General features: G+C 35.2%; 3 protein-coding genes across 4 annotated transcripts; all 3 read right to left on the bottom strand.

Moving 5' to 3' along the window:
- Positions 1-502: 502 nt before the first annotated feature.
- LOC122599109 (putative leucine-rich repeat-containing protein DDB_G0290503) lies at positions 503-11,616 on the bottom strand. 2 transcript variants are annotated; one of them, XM_043771570.1, is made up of 9 exons: positions 11,495-11,616; positions 9,867-10,425; positions 4,561-9,695; positions 2,828-3,629; positions 2,066-2,748; positions 1,831-1,975; positions 1,611-1,692; positions 1,329-1,446; positions 503-913 (listed from the first exon to the last, which is right to left on the bottom strand). In XM_043771570.1, exons 1-8 carry the CDS (start codon positions 11,543-11,545, stop codon positions 1,344-1,346), a joined length of 7,560 nt encoding a protein of 2,519 aa, XP_043627505.1. In that variant the 5' UTR covers positions 11,546-11,616; the 3' UTR covers positions 503-913; positions 1,329-1,343. The 2 variants fall into 2 exon arrangements, with proteins under 2 accessions (XP_043627505.1, XP_043627506.1); XM_043771571.1 differs by having other exon boundaries at positions 4,561-9,684; positions 9,880-10,425.
- Positions 11,617-14,917: 3,301 nt separating this feature from the next.
- On the bottom strand, positions 14,918-16,271 carry LOC122600646 (senescence-specific cysteine protease SAG39-like). The gene is made up of 2 exons (XM_043773396.1): positions 15,818-16,271; positions 14,918-15,723 (listed from the first exon to the last, which is right to left on the bottom strand). Exons 1-2 carry the CDS (start codon positions 16,251-16,253, stop codon positions 15,131-15,133), a joined length of 1,029 nt encoding a protein of 342 aa, XP_043629331.1. The 5' UTR covers positions 16,254-16,271; the 3' UTR covers positions 14,918-15,130.
- Positions 16,272-17,025: 754 nt separating this feature from the next.
- On the bottom strand, positions 17,026-20,577 carry LOC122599918 (probable plastid-lipid-associated protein 8, chloroplastic). Its single transcript, XM_043772534.1, has 4 exons — positions 20,226-20,577; positions 18,915-19,038; positions 17,497-17,676; positions 17,026-17,352 (listed from the first exon to the last, which is right to left on the bottom strand). The coding sequence occupies exons 1-4, from the start codon at positions 20,484-20,486 to the stop codon at positions 17,162-17,164; spliced, it is 756 nt and encodes a 251-aa protein (XP_043628469.1). The 5' UTR covers positions 20,487-20,577; the 3' UTR covers positions 17,026-17,161.
- Between the last annotated feature and the right edge of the window lie 2,406 nt (positions 20,578-22,983).

Genomic DNA, 22,983 nt, shown 5'->3' with positions numbered 1-22,983 from the left:
CAATTGTTCAGTGAATATTACAAATCAATGATTGTATAAAAATATCATGAACCTTTACTATTTTGAGGTTCCCGGAGCGTTGTTAAATTGATGTCAACATTTAGTTTCCAAAAACCAAGTATTATACACACCAAAATCTGGATAGAAGATTTGTAGTTGAGAAAACATAACTGATGAATAACATATCAACATGAAGGGATACACGTAATTTGGAAGACTATGCACAATGAATCGTCACTAAATTTTTGGAACACAGTTATTTGGGTATTTCATATGTATACGTAGAATGGTTAATATTTTGTACAGTAAAATATTCATTTTCATATTAGAATAAAAGCATAATATCATTACTTTTAAATGTAAAAACATGACAATTATCTATTATACCAACCTAGCAGAATTGATTTCAAAAATCGTTTTCATCTTAAAAGGCTTAAACTATCTGTCACAACAACAGGTACTATTATAGTATGCAGAAAAGCTGAAGAGTTCTCAAAAAGAAGACATCAAAATCTGAAGTTTCATTGCTCATACAATCTATGCAATCATCTTACAATTAAACCCAGACATCTTGGGTATAACAAAACTACACATATATGCACTTGCCTGCCCTAAACAAAGGGGAAAGGAAAAGTAAAAAGAAAAAGTTTGAAACATTTTCAAGGGCCACTCGCATTCACATAAGACGAACTATGGTTCTTGACTGGAAGGCAAACTATAGAACTTACAAGACATGCCCGACTTATTGGTGAGGTTTATAATTCATTGAACAAGAAGCAATCTGTGATTTTCTGATAAAATATGGAGAAATCACACCCCCTTGTGCTTGGTTTAGCTAAATAAAGAATCAACCATATTTGTGCAAACTAGTCTATGGCCATCGAGTCCGCCGTATTTTCTATCAAATGAGAACCTGCAAAAAAGAGTAAATTGTTTATGAAATCGGGTACCAACCAGAGAACAAATCTTTCACAAACTAGTCCATATGAAAAAAAAAAAATAAGTGCACCAATTGTCCAGTTTCACTATTGGGTGATTACACAATAAATACAACATTTTGCCTTTTAGCCATATAGAAAAACCTAAAGCATGCAGATAAACTGGTTTTCAAAGTAAGAAATTCCATAAATACTTCAATTACTTAACATATTTGGTTGCATCAGAAATGAAAACATTGGTAAATAAAACCAAGTGAAACATTTTATTAGGAAACAATACAGCAAAAGCTATCATAAAACCTTGTTCTGCATTTTTCCAAAAAATCACAAAGTTATGGACACTTCACCATACACACACACACACACACACACACACAGAGAGAGTCTAACCAGGTCAGCTGTTTCTCACACTACAAAAATTGCAAGAAGTGCATGCATCACGGCCCAGTAAAGAATAAGACTCAACCGCAGAGCAGGCTGTCGCATCAATGTTCTATCACATGATACCCTGAAACATAGCATTGCAAAAGAAAAAGCATGATGATCCTTACTTCCAAAGATAGCTCATATTCAGTTAAATAATATAAAGAAAAGATAGATCTGCAAACACAAAAACTGTGTCAGTGAGTATGAATGTGTAGAGAGAGAGAGAGAGAGAGAGAGAGAATCTACCATAAGCCATCAACGAAGTCTGTAATGGGCCTAGTGAATCTTGGGACAAGTTTCGATGTAGTAAGAGACTTAAAACCATGAGCTGAGTGAACAAAACAGAAAGTAAAAAAATGCATAAGAATACACATTTCCACTTTTAATTTAAAGTTCACCATGGATGATGAATTTAGAATAACTGATAAATAAAGTAAAATCAAAGTAAGCATAGAGAACTAACTACCTTTATCATCATCGTCGTCTTCTAACTTATCCCTATCATCAGAGTCCATATCATTTATCGAAATGGCAAGCTGGTCGTTGTTTACTTTGCGCAAGCTTCGAACTTGAGGTGCCATGGAGGTCCCTTGCATTGGCCATTTATTGAGCTGCACAGAAATAATTGGTATTTTATAATTGATAAATGATCAATTTGTTGGTAACTTACCATAAGGATCTAGAAGTTTAAAATCATTTACCGCAGGTTCTACTTCAACAATTTCAGAAGTCATAGACGTCCCTGGTGCAGAATCACCATTATTTTCATGTAAACTTAGTCGAGATTCTGTTTCCTTCAAAGAATTCTCAAGAAGTTCCCTTCTACGCATCAAATCATCAACTTTGCTCCTTTCTATGTGCAATTGATCATCCTTGCTTTGTGACACTTGTCTTAGATCTTTCAGTTCTGAAAAGATAGATGTGATCTGCTTCTTAAGTATTTCCTTCCCTTCATGAACCTGATTGATTTTGTCATCATTAAGATGCATATTATTAGTATCCACTCCAGAAACCATTGAATCTAACCAAGTCAAGATCTCCTGGATCTCAGTCAAACCCCTTTTGTCAGTTTCCAGTGCTAGCAAGGAATCACTGGTGCAACGTGTAACTTCGTCTCTCAAAAAAGAGATTTCAGAATCCCGTTCTTGAAGCTGAGATTGGAGCTTATCAACCTCAGACACGAGGGTTTCAGACAGATGATGGAGTTCATCAAATCTGCTCACGGTGATAGAAAGCTTCTTTAAAGCTTTGCCACGAGCAGCTTCAGCAGTCTCCAAATCAACATTTTTTTGCTGCACAAGTTCTTCTAATTCAGTGACCTTGTTCCTTAAGTCTTCCATTTGGGCCTCCTCTTCATCAAGTGCCTGCAATAACGCTTCATTTTCTGCAGTCAACAGGTCAAAATCGATTAGAAATTATTCCCTGCACAAATCAAAGAATAACAAACTTTGTAAAAACACGACCTTGTTCTTTTGCTGTCATTGCTTCGGTAAGTGATTTGACCTTCCCATGTAAGTCAACCAAAACAGATTCTTGACCTTCTAGCTCTTTAACCCTTTGTTCCAACACCTGACACTGTCCTTTTAAATCACTTACTTGAGCCTTTGCAGGTTCAAGTTCTTGCAAGTGGCTCATAGCAGCTGCTTCAGCTCTCTTTATCTGGCCGACAAGATCCACACATATTCTCTCTTTCTGAACATCCTTTTCTGTTAGTTCCCTTTGTAAACTAGATATCGTAGACTTCATTTCATTTAGGTTAACTTCCACATTCTCAGCATTAATAGTGTTAAATTCCTTCACAAGTGACAATAATCTGTTCACCATGCTAATAATATGCTCTTCGGAGACAGAAAGAATTTCTCCACTTAAAAAGTCTTCACCAGGAAAATCACTTGCAACAACTTGGCCTTTACTTTTCTCAATTTCTAAAACTGAATCCTTGCAACCTTTATACAGAACTGATACATATTTACGCAGCACTAAATTTTCTGTCTCTTTACGTTTACAAGTGGATTCTAACCAGGCAATCTCTTCCTTTGCAGATTCAATGGAAGAATTATGGGAGGTTGTTTCTCTAGAAAGAGCTGCCATTGCCTCGGATAAAGAAATAACTTTTTCATGTAAAGATTTTGAATGGCTCTGTAAACCCTTTTCAATACCATTGACATTACTTACGAACTCTTTAATGTGGCTCCGAATAAACCTCCACAAATCAGTGATCTGGCTGTCATTGCTGTCCAGAAATAGTTCTGAATGAGCATTGACCTGTGATAAGAATCTAATCAGAAGTATAATGGGTATCTGTGTAAGTGTACAACAAGAATGATATAAATTTCTCATCCACTTAACTCTGTAACAAGAGGACTCAATAGTAAGTCCTAGTATAAGAAGAAGTAAACCACTATTGATAACTAGCAGAGTTGGAAATTGGACGGGTCAAATGGGTTGCCTAATGGGTCATAACTTGTAAAATATGGTACAGAATCAACATGGGCCATCAGTATATTTCCATTGTACCTAAAAAAAAAAAGCTCCATCAACCCATTTATAAGTAAATGAGTCTGAATAGCGACCTCTTATATGTAATAAGTAATATAACCTTGACAAGAGATAAGCTATTATTGTAGACGAGAGCAAGTACCCGCGCGTTGTGGCAGTAAAATGATGAGGGTGATAGGTCATAGAGTGTGATAGGTCATAGGAGGTTATATGTCATATAGTGTCATAGTCAAATGCCTTAGCCGTACGGGCTTCGTCCTCGGATTTAAAAATTCGTCAAAAGTATATCGAATGACATCTCTAATGAAAGAGCATGAAATTTTAAGAACACCCATATAATTTTTATAATTTATCGATGTACAGTTATTGAGATAAAAGATTTTGAAAGAAATAGAGGAATAAAATGATTTATGAAGGAGAGAGAAAGTTGTATGCATTGATGTATGGTATATCATGCATTATCATATGTACATTGTTGAAATTAAATGTTGAAAGTTGAAAAGTGAATTTGCTTTATAATATAGTATAGATTATTATTGATGATAAGTTATTTTCTAATGAAGAAGGTTGACAACTACATTAAAAGTGTGACTTTAAAACATTTTAACAACTTGAGATATATAAAGAAAAAAGGTTGAATAGTACCCGATAACTGAGCTGAATTAAAAAAAAAGTAGAGGTGCAACCGCTAGTTTACCTTGAACTCTGACTTGGAGCTAATGCCACCATGAGAACTATTTAGAGTTTGGCCACCAACATTAGAAGTACCACTTAATTCCAACATTGACTCAACATTGGATTCAAGATTGTATAGATGATCCAAGTCTTTGGGCAAAACATCATTAAGGATATCGTATATTTTGCTGAACCCAGGCTGTAATTGGTCTAAACCAGATTTCAAATTCATGAGTTCAGAAATATGGCTTCTCCGTTCCTCTAAATGAAGAGCAGATAACTGTTCAATGCGAGTGACGGATTCTTGTTTAGCAGCCACTGCCGTATCCCTTTCCATGGTAGTTCTCGATAGCTCCTCGAGAAGATCTTCATTTCTTTCCTGAACCTCATTTAATTCTGCAACAAGTAGTTCAGCTGCTCTTTTGGATCTTTTAGAATCATGTTCAGCAGACGAAATTGCAACTTGTAAATCCTGCAACACTTTCTCAATTTGTTTCATTTTCTCAAAGGGGTCATCAGTAGTCATGTCAACCCCAAGATCAATCTCCCCTAAGGAACTTAGAATCATGTTCAACGTGTTGCTTTTTTCCTGTAGCTCGCTGTCAGCTTCTTTCAGACGATTATTCATATATTGAATTTCAGAGTCTTTATTTTCCACCAATTCTTGGAAAGTGAACAAATCTTTCATCTTCTGCTGGAGCTCCAATATTTTATTTTCCCGAACTTTCATCTCAGCATTCAAGCGCTCCACCTGAGAAGTCAAATCATTGATAGTTTGCTTCATACTGTCTCGCACTTGGACCAAAGACTTCCCTTTTCTAACAGCGACATTTAACTTCTCTTTAACAGCAGCAGTCTTTTGCTCTTCCTGAGCAAGTAAATTCTGCAACTCTTGATTCTTGACCTGTAATGTGTCGATTTCATGGACCAAAGATTGACTTTCTGCCACATGTCTCTCTCTTTCATCCTTCACTCGCACTAACTCACCTTCAACCTCCTCCAATTTGCTTTCCAACTCCTCCTGCACGTTTAATTGGTCAACACTTCTTTCTCTATGAGCCAACCCACTTGTTTCGATGACATATCTGTCTACAAGCTTCCTCAGTAATGCTTCCAGACACTGGATATCACTTGTATTTGAATCAAGATCTTCTGTTTCTGGAAGTTGCAGCATCTCCATGAGTAAATTCTGTAACCGCCTAATTTCACCATGAAGATGTTGTGTATGCTCCACATCCACACGCTTCTCATCCAACTTTAATCGCAATACACTAACTTCCTTTTGCAGTTTATCAATCTCGGTTTCATATAATAAAACTTTCTCACAAATTTTATTATAATCATGACTTTTCACCTCCAAGCTAGCAGATAGCTGTTCACCTTCAATGGTAATTGACTTTAGAGCTGATTCAAGGTCAATCAATCTCCTTTGACTCTCTTCAAGATCAGCAGTAAGAGATTCACGAACCTTTTCCAAATCATTAATATCCTGCTGAAGTAGGTGACAACGGTCATTTGCCTCCGAAAGAGAGACTGTTAACCACTCAATTCTATCTTCTGGTTCCAAGGATCGCAGCTGTGGTGGGATATTTATCTTCCCCAAAACTTCTTCCCAATGTTGAACAAGATTATTTCTCTCCATTAGTGATTGCTCTAGCATTTCATTCTGCTCAGCCAACCCATAGAATTTATTTTGAAGTTCTTCATAGTTTCTTCTCAATTCATCATCTGGACCTGAAGATAGTTCAAAATCTTCTCTCCAGCCGTCCAAAGCCCGTGATTCAGGATATGAACGAGTTCTTTCAATTGGAACTGAACTTATTTGATTTGAAATGCTAGAAGGAAACTGGCTCTGAGAAATTGACTTTGCTAACCAATCAATTTTGTCAATGATATCTCTCGCATGAAAATCTTCTGGAAGCTCCAAATCTTCTAGAATCTCTTCAATTCTCTGAAGAACTGAATCTTTTAAAAGAAAAGATTCCCTCAATGCAGTAGCTGAATTCCTAATGTAGGAGAGCTCAGATTCAAGGGCTTCCATTCTCTCACCTGCTTCAGAATAGTTTTTCAATTTTGTCTCGGTTTCTTGAAGAGTGGCATCTTTCAACTGTAACTCATGCCGGCATTTCTCCAACTCATTCGATGTTGCAGTTAGATTCTGTTTCAAACTGTCACGCTGCTGAATTAAACCTTTTCCTTTTGTAACAGCAATGTGAAGCTTTTCCCGGAGGGCAGATACACGTTGCTCAGATTGATGAAGTTCAATTTCTTTTAATTGTGTTTCAGATTGAACAGTACCAAGCTGCTCCGTTGCACTAACCAAACTTCCCTTTAGAATTTCACTTTCAATTCCATACGTAACGATGGAGAGGGTTAAGTTGTCTATTTGATTCTGCAACTCGATCAATTTCTTTTCATTAGACTTCAAATTCGTAATGAAAAATTGAACTATAGACTCTAAGGAAGACATGGGTTCATCTGGTTTCATCTCAATGTCATCTAGCCTAGCCAAAGACTGGATATCTTCAAACAACTTGACAATAATCTCTGGATGAATACACCTTTGATTAAATTCCTCCAAATCTTTTATTCTTTGCAACAACTCCAAGGTGTATTCTCTATTCTTGGATTCAAGTTGGGCTCGTTCACGAAGAATCATAATCAGCTTTTCAATGAAGACATCATAGTTGCTGATTTCTAGATGATCCAACTGCTCACTTGTAGTATCATGTTGACTTTCTTGTACAGACACACCTGTATCGTTCACAATTTTCTGAAGATTATCAAATACTTTATGTATTACATAGAAAGCCAGTTCATTTCTCCCTTCTAGATCCTTGGTCTTTTCAGTCATTTCTTTGAAAGAATCAGAAAGCAAGTTGTGGTTCCTAAGAGCATCTTCAAGCTTTTCTTGCAGTTCCTGGATCACTGCAAGAGCTTGGTCAACAGAATTAGCCACACGAGTACTCGTAGGTTGACCATCATCGGTTTCATTGAAACCGATACATGCATCCAGCTTACTGTAAAGAGTTTCCAGTTGTTGTAGTTCATCAACTTCTGCTTGCAATTCATTGATTCTTGATTCAGATCTGCAGAGGTTTTCTGTAAGCTCGGAGTTCTTGGTTTTAGCAATGACCCTTTCCCGCCTCAAGTCTTCACACAGAGATACAAGTTCACTCTTTTTGGCTTCAACGGTAGACACGTATTGCTTCACAAATTCATCCAAAATCATATGTTTAAAGAATGTTTCCTCCAAACTGTTACTCTGATCTTCTAGTTTGCCGTCAGATGGTGTCTTGCCACTTGTCTCGTGATGAGAAATTACCCTTACACCCTGCTCAAGTACATGCTGAGAGCTGTCTTCAATAGTCATTTCCTGAAAGGCTTTCTGCTCAGTCTTCATTTTCCAGTCATCAAATTCACTGATCTTTGCTTTGTACATATCCAAATCACTGGTAAGAGTGACATTTTCCACGATGAGTTGTTCAAATCGATGTGCCCCGTCTTGAAAGTCAGACATGGACTTCTCATATTGTGACTGCAGATCCTCCATACAAGTTTTGCAGTCTGTTAATTCTGTCAAAGCTTCCTCCTTTTTAATACTTAGATAGTTGATCTCTTCTTCGAGTCTGGATCTCTCCTTTTCAAAGCTAGCAATTTCTAAACGTAAATTTTCCACCAACTGTTGGGATTCTAATAACTCAAAAGAAAATTTCTTACTCTGCTCAACAAGGTGCCCATTTGTTTCCTCTAGTTTACTTCTATCCTCCCTCTCTGACATAAGAACCCCCTTCAAACTTGCATTCTCCACCTGAAGTGATTCCATTGATCTCTTCCATCCCACCAATTCTGTCAAAACTTCCTCCTTTTCAATACTCAATCGATTAATATCTTCTCCAAGTCTGGTTCTCTCCTTTTCAAAGCTAGCAATTTCTGACCGTAAACTTTCCACCAAGTGTTGGGATTCTAGTATCTCCATAGAAAATTTCTTATTCTGATCAGCAAAATGCCCATTTGTTTCCTCCAGTTTACTTCTATCCTCCCTCTCTGATGCAAGGACCCCAATTAAACTGGCGATCTCCACCTGAAGTGCTTCCATTGATGTCTTCCATTCTGCCAATTCAGTAAGCAAAGTCTCCTTCTCAGAAACATAATTTTCCTTCTCATTTTCCAGTTTAGCTCTCTCACCCATTACAAGAGCAAGAGTTTCTTTGGTGTTGACATTCTCAACCTGCGATGAGTCCAGTAACGATTTAAGCTCCAACAATTTTTTTGTTAAATTTTCATTCTCCAGAATCCCATTTTCTTTCTCCTTGTCTAGTTTTTGTTTCTCCTCAGTCAATGAAGCAATATACAAATTCAAGTTTTCATTTTTTGCCTGAAAATCTGACAACAAACTCCTGCAGTCAACCAATTCAGATGACACGTTTGACAGCTGATGTTCAGACTTTTCAAGTTCAACCTGCAACTCCTCTAAACGAACAGAGGACTGGTCTAAGTCTGTCTTCGAAATAGAAAATTCTCTCTGAAGCTTCTCCATTTCACCTGTAACTCTATTCAGTTCAGACTTATGTTTGGCAAGCTCTTCAGAAAGAAGCTTGTTCTTCCCTTCAAGATCGCTGAAAGCACTCGAAGATGACTTCTCGTAATCAAACTCCTTCCGCTCATTCAATTCTTCACATAGTTGCATATATAACAACTCTTTCTCGATATTATAGATATACAACTGGTCTCTAAGTCTCTCGGAGATTTCAATAGAGCCAGACTTCATATCAACATCAGTCTTCAGATCACCACCAACTAACTCTCTTGCCTTTGCAAGCTGAGTATGGCTAACTGGGTTGACCTCAGATTCACCTAAAGTAGGCCGTAACTCATCACCACTGTGAAATCCCACCGCTACGTCTTCTATTGGCAGAATTTGAAGTTCAGGATCAGAAGAAGGGAGCGCAGATGAAGAATGTAAATCTGAACTATTAGAGACTACATCATGTTCACATTCACTATTTTGTTCTATTGCACTACTTGTGTTATCCCTCTTACTGTCTTCTTCAACTTCCCCTTTAAAAATTTGAGCTGTCTCATTCACTTCAAGTTCTATAGAACTGGTGTTATTATCTGGTTCTGCACATGAAATATCCTGTTCCTGCATTGCCCCTACCAAACAACAAAAGGGATTTTGATTATAAACCACAGAAATGGATACATTTTTAGAATTTTGGGACTTGTTTTTATGAATATTAATGTTATATACTGATATTAATATATAATTGAATCAAAAATGGTGATAAGAAATAGTAGTTGAGAACAAGAGAATACAGGCACAACCTACATCTGGTACCTGATCTTCCCCACTCACAGCTTTTGCTTCACCTGCTTTGCGAGCAAAACCATCATCAAGAACGGCCTTCAAGCCAACAGGAGTCACGGGGACATGTCCACTTTCCGAGTTACCTTCAATATTAACAGTTCTTGGAGAGGAGACAGTTAGTGTTACATCATCAATATTAGAGCTGTGCAGATCTTCATCTGGCACCGACACATTTATTGACTCATCAGCTTCAGCAACTTCTATTGGTAGATTTGATGTAGAGAGATCAGGAGTCGTGACGCCATCATTAGATGAATTAGCAAGCTCTGCGACCGAACCTCCAACAGGTGCTTCTGTGGCCAAACTTTCAACAGGTGCTTCTGTGGCTGAACCTTCTACAGGTGCTTCTGTTGTCGAACCTTCCACAGGGGCTTCTGGGGCTGGGAGTTGTATCTTCCCCTTTGTAGATTTAGAAAAAGATGAAGATTCATCAGCAACCACATCAGGTTCAGGTTTATTGGCCTTACCTGACGATTTACCGCCTTTACCATCCTTCTTTTGCCGATACTGCTGAAGCTGATAAAGCACACAATAGCCAAATCTGAGTCAAACGTATTTCTAGAAAACTAAACACAAGCCAAATCTCTGTTCTCCAATATATCATTCTTTAAAATTATAACCAAAAGGCTGATGTGGCAACTCAACTAGAACTTTAAAGCTTGCTTGGCAGTTGGCAATAGAATTTGTTGTCAAAATCAATTAGGCAATACTGGAATATACAAATAAAACGATAGCATAAATGATTATTTGTTTATCTATGCTTACAATGCATACAGCTAAGGGCATGTGTTGTACAAACAAGATGAGTATTTGGCCATATTGTCTAAAAATATATATATATATATTATATTTGTAGGTACATAACTATACATCTAGTTGCATGACGAATACAAAGCCTAGTTCACCGTTTATATAACCCATTAATCAATATCAGAAACAAAAGTTGTGCGATTGGCTACTCAATAGTCACACGGAATATTGATTATTGCCACTTGACGAAGAAAGAATCAGATCAGCTTTAATTCATGAATAGCCAGGTAAAGTTACAACTATCTATCAGATTTTCTAACCACATCTTACCTACTATCTACCACCGCCAAAGTGTGCAAGTATTACGCTACTATGCTAGTCAAGTAAAAGCGAAATCTTACTATGGCAGCCATAACAAGCTACATAACCTCAACAAAACCTAACTTATAAACCAAGTCACTAACAATAACAACCACATCATCATTATATAACTTAGATATAAAATTTAAAAAACTCAACAAATTATCTGTCATCGGCCGTATCATTATCGTACAATGCTAGTTCAATAAAAACTAAATCTTACTATGGCAGCCAGAGCAAGTTACAGATTGCATATACGATACAACCGAGGTCCGATAAAACGACTAACAAATCATCGTTACTTTCAGTAACACAAAATCAGTTCAAAAATCGATAAACTAACATCGATTCTCATTCGTTCTCAATCGTCAACTAAACAGTAACAATTCTAAGCTTATAACTAACCTATAACAATTTAACTAAAATAAATCAAAAAAAATAAATTAAATATAGTAAAATGAAAAATAAAACTAACCTTTTTACGGCCAGCAGCAAGCAGATCGGTGCGGTTTTTATTTTTATCCATTAAATTAATACTAATTTTAAATTAATTCTACTTAAATCCTCGAATTCATATCACGCTATATAAAAAAGGACCTGCAAAATGTAGCAATTTCAGATTTAAACTTATTTATATAATAATAATATTAATGAAATAATAATTGAAGTAAATTGTGAAAAAAAAAAATAGTAAAATTGGGAAAATGGAAGGGAATTGAAGTAAGACCTTTGAGCTGATTGAGGAATTTGGATGGATCTTGGTGTGAGTTAGGTTTTGGAAATTAAAATTGAAATTATTTATTTATTTATTTATTTCGATTTAGATCTAAAAAGAAAAAGAAAATTGTTTATATAAATGCAATTGAATATTTTGATAGTTTGGAAAAAGTTGTAGGTGATGAGTTACGTCTTGTTAGGGTGTGTTTTAAGATTACGCTTTTTGCTTTGGTGGGTTTGTTTGTTTGTTTGTTAAGTACTTTTTTTATTATTAAGATAAACAGGTTTTAAACAAAAGTTTAATCTCTTTTCAAATTGATTTTAACAAGTTAAGAAAAAAATACCTACCACGGATTAAAAACGAAAATAATATGGTTAAGAAAAAATTAAAAAATATATATATATTAGGATTAGATATGATAAAGATACCAATTAAAAACAAAAATAACATAGTTAAGAAAATATATTTTAGGATTAGAAATCATCGTTGTTAAAGTTTGAAAGGCAAAATCAAAAATTTTAATAAAAGATGGCGCATCATAATATGTTCCACCTTAACGTGCAAGATAAAATTTTCATATAGTTAATAACTGATTTTATAGGTAATAATATGATGTTCATGCAATAGTTATGAAACAAGGTGGTGAGGACCCGTGAGGTTGAATATATCATGAATGGTAATTAGTTGTAGTGGTTCTTAACATATGTCTTTTAATGAATGTTTTCATTAAGAACGGTGATAAGAAAATCTTTTATGTTTGTGTTATATAAACGAAGTAATGATGTTAATTTAGAGGTTTCAATTTTATCATGTTCTTATTTTGATTTTAGGCTCAACTCGAAACTCCAAATCTATATTCGTAGTGTAATAATTGTTAGTTAAAAAAATATAAAATATTTCAAATGGAAGGAATAATCTTGTGTATGTATTATGATAAGTTAGTTAAAAATACAAACACAAAATGTAAACAAAGCTAAGTATAAATAAGTGAGCGGATCCCTACACAACAATTATTGTAACATTTATATTGAATAAGACCATTCTACCCTTATGTTTAATGTTTATGTTTGACCCATTTGTTTTCCCCCTCACGTCACTTTAACACCAAGACCCACCTATAAAGCTTGAAACCATCTTACAATAGCAACTAACAAGGTTGGCTCGCCTATATTAGCTACAATAAATAAAAAAGGTGATCTAAGGCTAAAAAGAGTGAGGTTACCCATTGAGGAGGGGACTTGCGCCATGTGGCGCCATGTCACCAAGTGGGTAGCCCTTCCAAAATGGAAGAGTGAGGCTACTTGCAAGTGGGGGGACTCTTGCCGTATGACACCTATTGATGATTTTTTTTTTTTTTTTTACTTTTTACACAAAACTATACGCATAAATACAAAAAAATATATAAAAGACATTACATAGTTAAATAGAGTCACATAGTTAATAGGTGTGGCTAATTTTTTAAAAAAAAAAAAGGAAAAAAGAAAGGAAAAAAAAACAAAACAATACGATCCATTTAGTATTGTATTGTATTGTATAAAGATTTTGACCTGGTCGAAATCAATAAACCATGTGTTTCACATAAGCCTTTTTCATTTCCAAACTAATAGAACTAATATAAACATAATAAAAGTAAAGGGGGGTAAAACAAAAAAATTTGAGTTAACCACTTACCCTTGATTTTCTACAGCTACACACCATTACACCTGCAACAAAAACAGAAAAACTAAAAATGGAAACATATAAATAAATTAATAAACAAAATCAAAACAACTAAAATAATGAATAAGCATTGGAAATTGAAAAAGTGAAGCAAATATGGGCGATCGATTTCTATTGCCAACCTCTCATTTTTGACTCTATCGACCAAGCGGACCGATGTAGCCGGTGACGGGCTAGGCGACTAGGGGAAATCGCCTCACTCAGTTCAACCTAATTGTCGGTTCAATCTTCTCATTTCATAATTTTTATGTGCCTACTTTTATAAAACAAATAAATAGCTACAATACAATAGTCCACACTCTATATAAAAACATTACAACGCCAAAAGCATTACAACGTCAGATACTAGGGATGTGCAAAAGACCCGGAACCGGCTCGAATTGACCTAGAAACCCGCGCCGGGTGTCATGTCATGTTTTTAGTACATTCGCGGGTCACGGGTTGGCCGGGTCGGGTGAAGCCAAAAATTGAAAAATTGTGAAGGAACCCCGTGACCCGCCTAAACCCGAAGCGACCCAAACCTTCACGGTTCAGTCATGGTTCCATTTTTCATGCTCTCGCGGGTCGCAGGTCATCTTGGGTCGGATCGGGTTTCCACCCATGCACATCCCTATACCATCAACCCACTAACAAAATTAACTGAACTTATTTTTTGACTTAATGTAGTCCATCTCATTGATGCTATAAGTCGGGAAGAGCTAAAAACTTATTCCAAATTACATCGAACAATATAAAATATTAGATATTTCCTCCAAAAAAATATATAATATAAAATAGCAAACACATCTGTAAACCCGAAAAACATCATACTAATTAATCAATTTACTTATAGATTGTGGAATAAAAAACTGTGGAAATAATTAAAGGTAATAGCACACAAAGTAGGTAAAAACATAAAAATAAAAGTTACCGAATCGCAAATATTACCCGTGCCTCTATGATTTTAACCGATCCAACAAAGAGATTTGGGGGAAATGGGAAGCGTGTGGGGTGAAAGATAACCTTTTAGGGTTTAATTATGAAAGACATGATTGAAATGTTATGGGTAAAATAAGAGGGCTAAATATTAAAAAATAAAATAAGGTTAAAATAGTCTAATTCAATATAAATATTGTGTATGGACAATTATTGTTCTGTGATCATCTCTTTATAAGCAAAAGTGAAAATGAATTTGCTAGAGGCAAGGTCTCGCTTTCCTTTTTCCTCAAGTGTACGAACACGTTTATATCTACTAATATAACACGATGGTAGGTCATAGTTTAATAAAAACTTTAAATGGTATGTATTAAGGATATATTGTATTTTATAGGGATCTTGGCCTTTATTTATATTTAAAGATTTTATTGGTTTCTTAATATTACATTACATAATCTTAGTAAGCAAATATTAGAAGGAAACTACATAGAGTAGATTAGATAAACAAATAGGAAAATAAAACACATAAAACCAGTAACATCAGTATAGTCATATTTCAGTAAAGGTTGATATTAGTCACTGGTGTCTTAATATAATTTAGTTTATGTACATGTTTCTTTACCAAGGTTTTAACTTGTTCATTGGTTTACATTCAAATTTACAACAACTTTTACATACAGTCCTCATATTATGATGAGGCAATTGATAACATATGGACAACAATATAGAAGCAATTAACTTTGCATAGCTTCCGAAACATTAAGCAGTTGGATAAGAAGCCATCATAGCAATGCCGCACATCCCTTCTACAGGTTCAATATCCCGCAGCATCCTAATGTATCCATCTTCACCCCAACCCGTGCCCCACGAGTTCTTTACTAGCCAGTACTTGACGCCATCATCACTTGTACCATATCCAACTACAGTAACCCCATGGTCTAATTCAGTACCGCAAGTTCCATTGAAAACACCGGCCGAGTAAAGTTGGAAGTCTACCCCTCCAGCATCAATGGCCACTGAAACAGGCTGCATAGCCACGGCCTTTAACAAAGCTGACTCACTGTTAACTGGCACATCCTCGTGTCCTGTGATCTTTGCTGCATGAATAGCCTCCTCTTTTGTATTGCAAGTTGCATCTACTGCCTTGTAAGGATATGCAGCCTCAGTGTTGATGCCTTTGTTTTGGACGATAAATGTGAATCCACCGTCCATGTAGCCACCTCCACATCCCTGGTCTTCACCACTCGTGTCACAGTCCACCAACTCTTGCTCGGATAGTGAAATCAGTTTTCCAGAGGTGATTTGAGTAATCCCTTCAGTAGCAGCAATTGTTGAAAAAGCCCAACAGCTTCCTATGGTTTACAAACGGCAATAATTAAAAACCGACAAGCTTGAACAAAAAGAACTTAAGAAGGGTGTTTGATTTAAGATTTACGACTGGCTTACCACATTGACCTTGATTCTTGATTGGGGTAACAGCTCCTTTCTTCCTCCAGTCCATACTAGATGGAACTGCAGTCACATCTTCGTACCTGAATGGTGTGGTTTGACCCAATCTTACTGTAGATGGTAACTTGAATCCATTACGAGTGGCCTTGAACTCCTCATTCGTTTGGTCTGCAAATTCATTGACACTTAGTTTGTAAGCTGTGTTCCCGGCATTGTTGAAAGCTTCTACGTATGCAACATTCTCCTTGAATATCTTGAAGCGCATTTCTTTCTCCAACTCATCTCTATATACACGTCCATAACAAGCCATCCATTCTTCATGCCTTTGTAACATGGTCTCATCATTTAATGTTCGAGATGTGACTTGAAGTGCCCACATCCCAAAAACCAACAAGGTTGCCAGAATGATTGATCTACAAAGTGGTAAACCCATAGTATTGGCTTCCAATGAGTGGACTATGACTCTTAATCAAGTTACTAAATGAGAAGGTACTCTCTAATCTATGAAAATGGTCCATATATAGAGAGGATAGAGAAAGAATATGTTAAATTAGAAGTCTGCTTACCATCTGAAGATGTACAAATTTGAGGTGGGATAGATGGCAAGGCAAGATGTCATGATAGGTTTTACGTCAAAATTATTATCGTTATGACAACGAACTGAACCCTATATTGTCTTGTTAATGGTAGTATTACACTGACTATATTGTTTTGTCAGTATTAAATACAGTATATATGATAATGACCAGGTAATTACATTATCTTTGGACTATCTTCTGTCTTAATCTATCATTTGATATCTAGTTTGTCTCTTGTGTTTCATAAGGATGTCAATCTGTACAAATCAATTCACCCAACATACTCTATCATTTTGTTAGTAAAAATGACTCCTAAAATCACTGTTGTTAAAACACGGATCAAAAGTTTACGTAAGTAAAAGATGCCAAATCATCACATATTTGACAACATTTTTATTCCCATAAACCGAGCATGGTAATAAGATTACTTATGGCTTGTGTTATTATATACTGTAATTTATTTCATTCAAATCAACCAAAAAATTTTGTTCAACTTTTTAAATGCCCTGGTGGAGTTTGTTAACTCTCTTTATTTAAGCTTGGCTTAGTGAGGCTAATATTTCACAATTTTTCTTAAGCAGAATCTAAAGATGCACATAAAGCAACCACAGATTAAACAGCAAGATATAATCAAACGAGGTGAATGCTTCATTTTATTTATTGTTATATACAGTATACAATACAACTTACATGAATCATAACAAAAAGGTATAGGTTGAAGACATCTAGACATGCATAAAGATCGACTTGACAATTGAATAACCTATTTTCGCCTTTGGAAAACAAACACCGACCCTCTAGAACCCTTCCCTAACCTCAATTTTTCGTCAATATATGTAATCTCGAGCTGAACCTCACTTTCACCACCAAACTGAAACTCTACCGATCCAAGCTTAAGTTCAGGTGGCTCAAACACCACCTTAATCCATTTCTCGTCTAGAACTATCAGTTTGCCTACACAGCCAAAAAAAATATATTTTGAAAACTAGTAAGTGAATATATCTATGTATGAATTCATCAATCTCCAACACTGATTGGTCCTTCCATATTGGCAATTTTTCTTTCTTTTCTTTTATTGATTGAATGGAAGCAGCATACCTTTCAAAGAGACTTCTCCGTCAATGAAACCAAGAGCAGAGAAGGATACTTTGTTTCTTACAGTATCAGGAGCCTCAACAACTTGAATCATTTCCTTTGTTCTAAAAACAATGCGGCCAAGTCCACTCCTGAAACCCCCACCAGGCGATGTAGGATTTGAGCAATACACCACATCCCAGTCTATATAGAAATTCCAGAATCAATAACAACTTTTAGAAAAATCATTAATCACTAAGGAAGCATTTGGTTCATTGGTTCTAAATTTAAACACCATTTAGTGTGTTGGTTGGGTAAAAAGAAGGATTTCTATAACAAGTAATTTCACAAAATCTACAAAAGGTTTTTTTAAGAAATGCTTCCATATAATGAATGATGCTATGCTGACAGATTTCATTTACAGCGAAAACTTCCCTTTTAGATGTTAGGAGAGTTCTTTCATGCTCACTAGTGTTGTGGCATGCTAAACAATAATATTTGTATGACAAAAAGTGCATACAAAGGGAGTGTTTGTGATACGAACCCATCCCATAATAGGCTCGCATCATGCCATAAGCTAGGTGTAGATCACATTCCCAAAAGCTAGCTCAAAGGAGGAGGGGACACCTAGGCTTATAAACCACCAACCAATCCCATACTTGGCCGATGTGGGATCATATCAAAACCCAACCCTTTGAAGAGCCAACGTCCTCGTTAGTCACGACTATGTTGGTCACGATTGGCACCCTTCTCCTTGGGTCCAAGCCACCACTCCATAGGCCACCACTCCGAGCGTTAGAACCTCGAAAGGTAGGGCTGGCTCTGATACCAACTGATACAAACCCATCCCATAATAGGCTCGCATCATGCCATAAACTAGGTGTAGAACTCATTCCCAAAAGCTAGCTCAAAGGAGGAGGGGACACCTAGGCTTATAAACCACCAACCAATCTCATACTTGGCCGATGTGGGATCATATCAGTTTGGGTTCGTTCTTTTTTCTTTGAACGGCAAATCTCTTACATTACCTACATTACTATTAAATAATCCTAAATACGCCTGTGTCAGGGATCACGACTTACACCCCAGGAGGCAAGAGCCTCTACCAAATGGGCTATGGTAATTAGATCTTGATTACATCTTAGTGCTTATTGCATTCAAAATAGGCAACAAACTTGGTTCTTACGAGAAAATGTTTTATTTGTCCAATATAAACTAAAATGCAAAGAGATTTTTTGGTACTCCAACGCTTATAAACCCTTTCTAGCTTTCAAAATATGCAATGAGCATTAGTACTCATTTCGATGTACTCCCAAAAACCCTCAAAGCCTAATAAGAATCTGGTGAAAACAAATTCAGTGATTTTTTTCTTCAGAAAGTTAAGAAAAGGCAAAACAATAAGTCACGAAAATAGTAATTCAACAAAACACCCACAAACATACCTCCAAAAATAAGAGGGCAAGTTACAGGTGAATCGATACAATATTTACTCAATTCACCAGTCAATTCAGCTACTTGAAGATGTTGTTCCCGTGTCAATGTTGCTCCTCGATCTGTTTGCATAACCTAATTTAGATATAGATACATACAACTAAGTTCCCCCAAATCGTCAAAGATTTAAAGCTTAAATGCTGAATAACACAGGAACACACGACAATCATCCAAGTACCAAAAGGCATACTTTATGTTATTCTATGGAACAATTACAAGCAAAGACATATGAACTAAAACTTTCAAATTCAGCTAACTCTGGTGAACTGATAGTGTCATCTTACCAAACATCTTTTGGGATATAGATTGTTTACTACGTGGGTTCTATGTTTCAGTGTTTGCTTATCTTCACAGATCAACTTGCCTAAGTTTTTCGAGGTATCGTAATTTTTGGACTAAACTCAGCTTGGAGGCCAATACAAATTTAATTTTTCGCGAAACATATTCAACATTTTACTCTATCTTGGTTAGCATTTCATAAAATTCAATGGAAATCAATTAGTTATCACTTTCGTGAAACATATTTAACATTCTACTTTAACTAGTTTTTTTTTAAAAATTATTTAAAAATTAAAGTTCAAAAAAGAAAAAGAAAAACCATAAGGATATAGGTTTTCTTTTTTCCTAAATAAAGATACAAAAAAAATGAACGAGCTATGAGATAGATAGATAAAAATCTACCAATAAACTAAAACAAGATTGAGATGTTCTTGAAACGACAGGTGGCATAATCATTGATCGACACATGTCCTTTTAATTAATTTATTTTATTAAATTAGCTTTTTTAATTATTTATAGATTCAATTTCCTTATTAGACTTAAACTCTAAATCTTGTCTTATAGATACAAAACATATTATAACCTTATTTGATTAATCATTTTTTTCATTAATAAAATTGTCTTTTTTCCCCTCAATTCTTCAACTCCTATAACTTATATTAATTATAATAAGATATTAACATGAAGACTTCAAAATTTTGAGCTTACATTCCGAAATCATAAGGCCATTTGTCGTTGTACTTACAAGTTCCGATTTTGATTTAATTGTAAAAATTTAAGGTATATCTAAAACTCTAACTAAACATATATTATATTTATTACGAGTATTATTTGTTTATTATATTTTAGCTTCGATCATAGGTTTACTTTAACTTTCACCGGTTATTTCATAATCTTAGGGATATAGCTACCATACATCATACGGTTATTAGGACTTGTGATGTATATATAAATATGATTAAGAGAAAGAGTAAGAGAGGTACCTTGGAGAAAATGGAAGCAGCAAGCTCATCAGGGCGGAGCTGTGATGGCGAGGCCGGTACTTGCTGTGCAGGAGCTGACATAGATGAACAAGTGATAACATTGCGAAGAGCTCCAACATTTTTATTATTATAATAAATTGCAGCAGGAGGGCATTGTGGTCTAGTGTTTAGTGGCAGTAAATTAAGTGAAGTCACTACTGATGGTTTAAGATTGTGGGATGAAAATGAAACCATAGAGAAAGATGGAAGAAGAGAAGCCATGGATTGGCCCAAGAGGATTAATAAAAATGAATTTTATTTTAGGGGAAGGGTTTGTTTGTGCATAACTGAAGTCAAGAATGAAGAGGGCAAAAATGGTGCGATCGTCTTGATATGTGCCAATGAGAGGCTACAATTGCGCCATGTATAACAAGGATTTCTTGATTGGTGGTCAACATTTTGTAGAGGACCAACTTTACCGTATGAAAAAATTAAACTTGTAATTGTAAGTAATAAATTTTTATATTGTTTAGATATATATGACACTTGTAAATTTTGGTTTATCGGATATATACGATACACGAAACTTTTTTTTATAATAGCTTCAGAGATAGAGCCAAAAAGTTTATTTTGAGGGGCAAACTTAAAACTTCAAGTTTATTTATGATTTGTATCTATTCATTATATTTATACGAGCATAGTACCCGCGCAATGTAGCGGTGGTGGAGAAGACAAACTGGTGATGGCGTTGATAGTGTTTTACTTTGCTAGAGACGAAATAGTTGAAGGGCATAGTTGGTATATCACGTGAGAGGGTGCTTAGCATGGAAGATTATTTAAGGTCATTTTTATCTTATCAGGTTCTTAATTAAGTTAAGGGAGGAATTCAGTTTGTTTTATAAGGTATTATAGATATTTTTCCGTTTTGTAGGGGTACAATTTTAAACATACATTTTGAAATAAAAAAATAAACTACATTGTACTAAAATTAAAATAAGGATAGTTGCCCACAATACTCTTGGATCAAGTAGGTTTTTTGTTTGGCACTATGTTTATTTTGTGGTTGGTTGTCCAAGGAAACTCCAAATACAAAATAGAGTCATGACGTGAAATGTGGAATAAGGATAGAAATTTGAAATGTTATCTCTGCAAATGTTTTATCAAAAATATGGATGGTAATTGGAGAGACATTCTGGTTAAAATGTCTTTTGATTACACTAATAATGCTATTTCCAATGTTATGGGAAAGATAATCCTTGGTGATAATGCATACGAGTACTACTTCTGGCAAAAAAGAAACTAAAGATTGTGGAGAAGAACGAAATGAAAAGACTTAATTTGATTTCATTAGTCAAGTTGAAAATTTGTGAATGGTGGGTCTAAAAGTTAGGAATTATGTTAGAGTCGCGGAGGAATTTAAAAAATGGGATTTACAGCCACAACTAGCTAGCGAAAATTAACTTAATCGATGACTGATTATTGGATTAAAAAATAATTAAGAATATGTATTTGTTGTTGTGGTATGATATAGAGAATAGTTAGAATAATCAATAATGTGGCTAGAGTTCTTTTTGGTACAGTGTTTTCAATAATTGAGAATTGTCCAATTTACTTTATAACTTTAGTATTTTTTGGTAAAAAATAAATATAATCAGTTGATTATATTAATATTTAAAATATGAGATATATATTAGATTTAAAAGAAATAGTTAAAGCTTCTTATACTTGGTTAGCTAATTTGATCCACTTTTGTTTTTTTTTTAGAAAATAATAGTATCATTATCATTTATAACTATGGAAATGATTAATCCTTCTAAACTAATAGTTTAAAAATCCTTACAACTATTAGATAATGATATGTGAAAAAATTAAATGGCAAGACTAGTAAAGATAATTAGTAGACCACATATCATCTTCTAATAGTTTTAAGAGAATTTTTAGATTAATCTTTAAAAAGATTTACTCGTATAATTTTTCCAAATTACTATTAGTATATCATAATTATTGGCACCCTAAAATCGGCACGAATAAAAACAATATTAATTCATTTTTAAGTATATACTTAAGGAAAATGATTAATCATCTTAAAAAATGGCCTAAAAATCCTCCTAATATCATAAACACTTATATTCTACTTATTATCTTTCTTTAGCTCCTCCTTGATTTTTACATGTGGTATTATCTTGTGATTATGAGGCCACAGCCAACTCAAGACACCTTCCTCCCTCTTTCTCACTGTCACATCAGCTTTTCTCTCTCCTAAACCACCTCTTCCTCACTCACTACCAACCCTACCTCTTCTATCTCTTCCTCAACTTTTTCCTCTCCTAAATATATATACTATACATATTTTTACACTATACAAACAAAAAAACAAAAGGAAATCAGTTTTTGGATCCATTCTCCTCCGTGCTCCCCCTTCTACCCATCGAACTACCTCCTTCGACGAGTGCCACGAACACGTTGCTGCCAATGGAGTCCTTGTCGACAACTTTGAAGAAGAGCCCATAAACACTCCGTTGGCTCCGGCCTAATGATTTTTAGGCTATTTATTTAAAACTATTAATCATTTCCAAATACTTAATGATAGAGTTGGAAGACCTACGCTACAATATGAAGATGGGGACCACTTATCCGGCTTCTCCACATCAAAAAAGTAAGTCATGTGGGGTTTGACAACCATTCCCATCCATACACGTGGCTAATTAATACTCTAGCAATTTTACACTACTATTCTTCTTTCTTTCTCTTCTTGTTCCAACCACTTCTTTCTTCATCA

Source organism: Erigeron canadensis, chromosome 5 (assembly GCF_010389155.1).
Source record: "Erigeron canadensis isolate Cc75 chromosome 5, C_canadensis_v1, whole genome shotgun sequence".
Classification (NCBI taxonomy): Eukaryota; Viridiplantae; Streptophyta; class Magnoliopsida; order Asterales; family Asteraceae; genus Erigeron; species Erigeron canadensis.
Note: the sequence above shows the minus strand (reverse complement) of the source record. Positions and strands in the feature narration are given on the sequence as shown.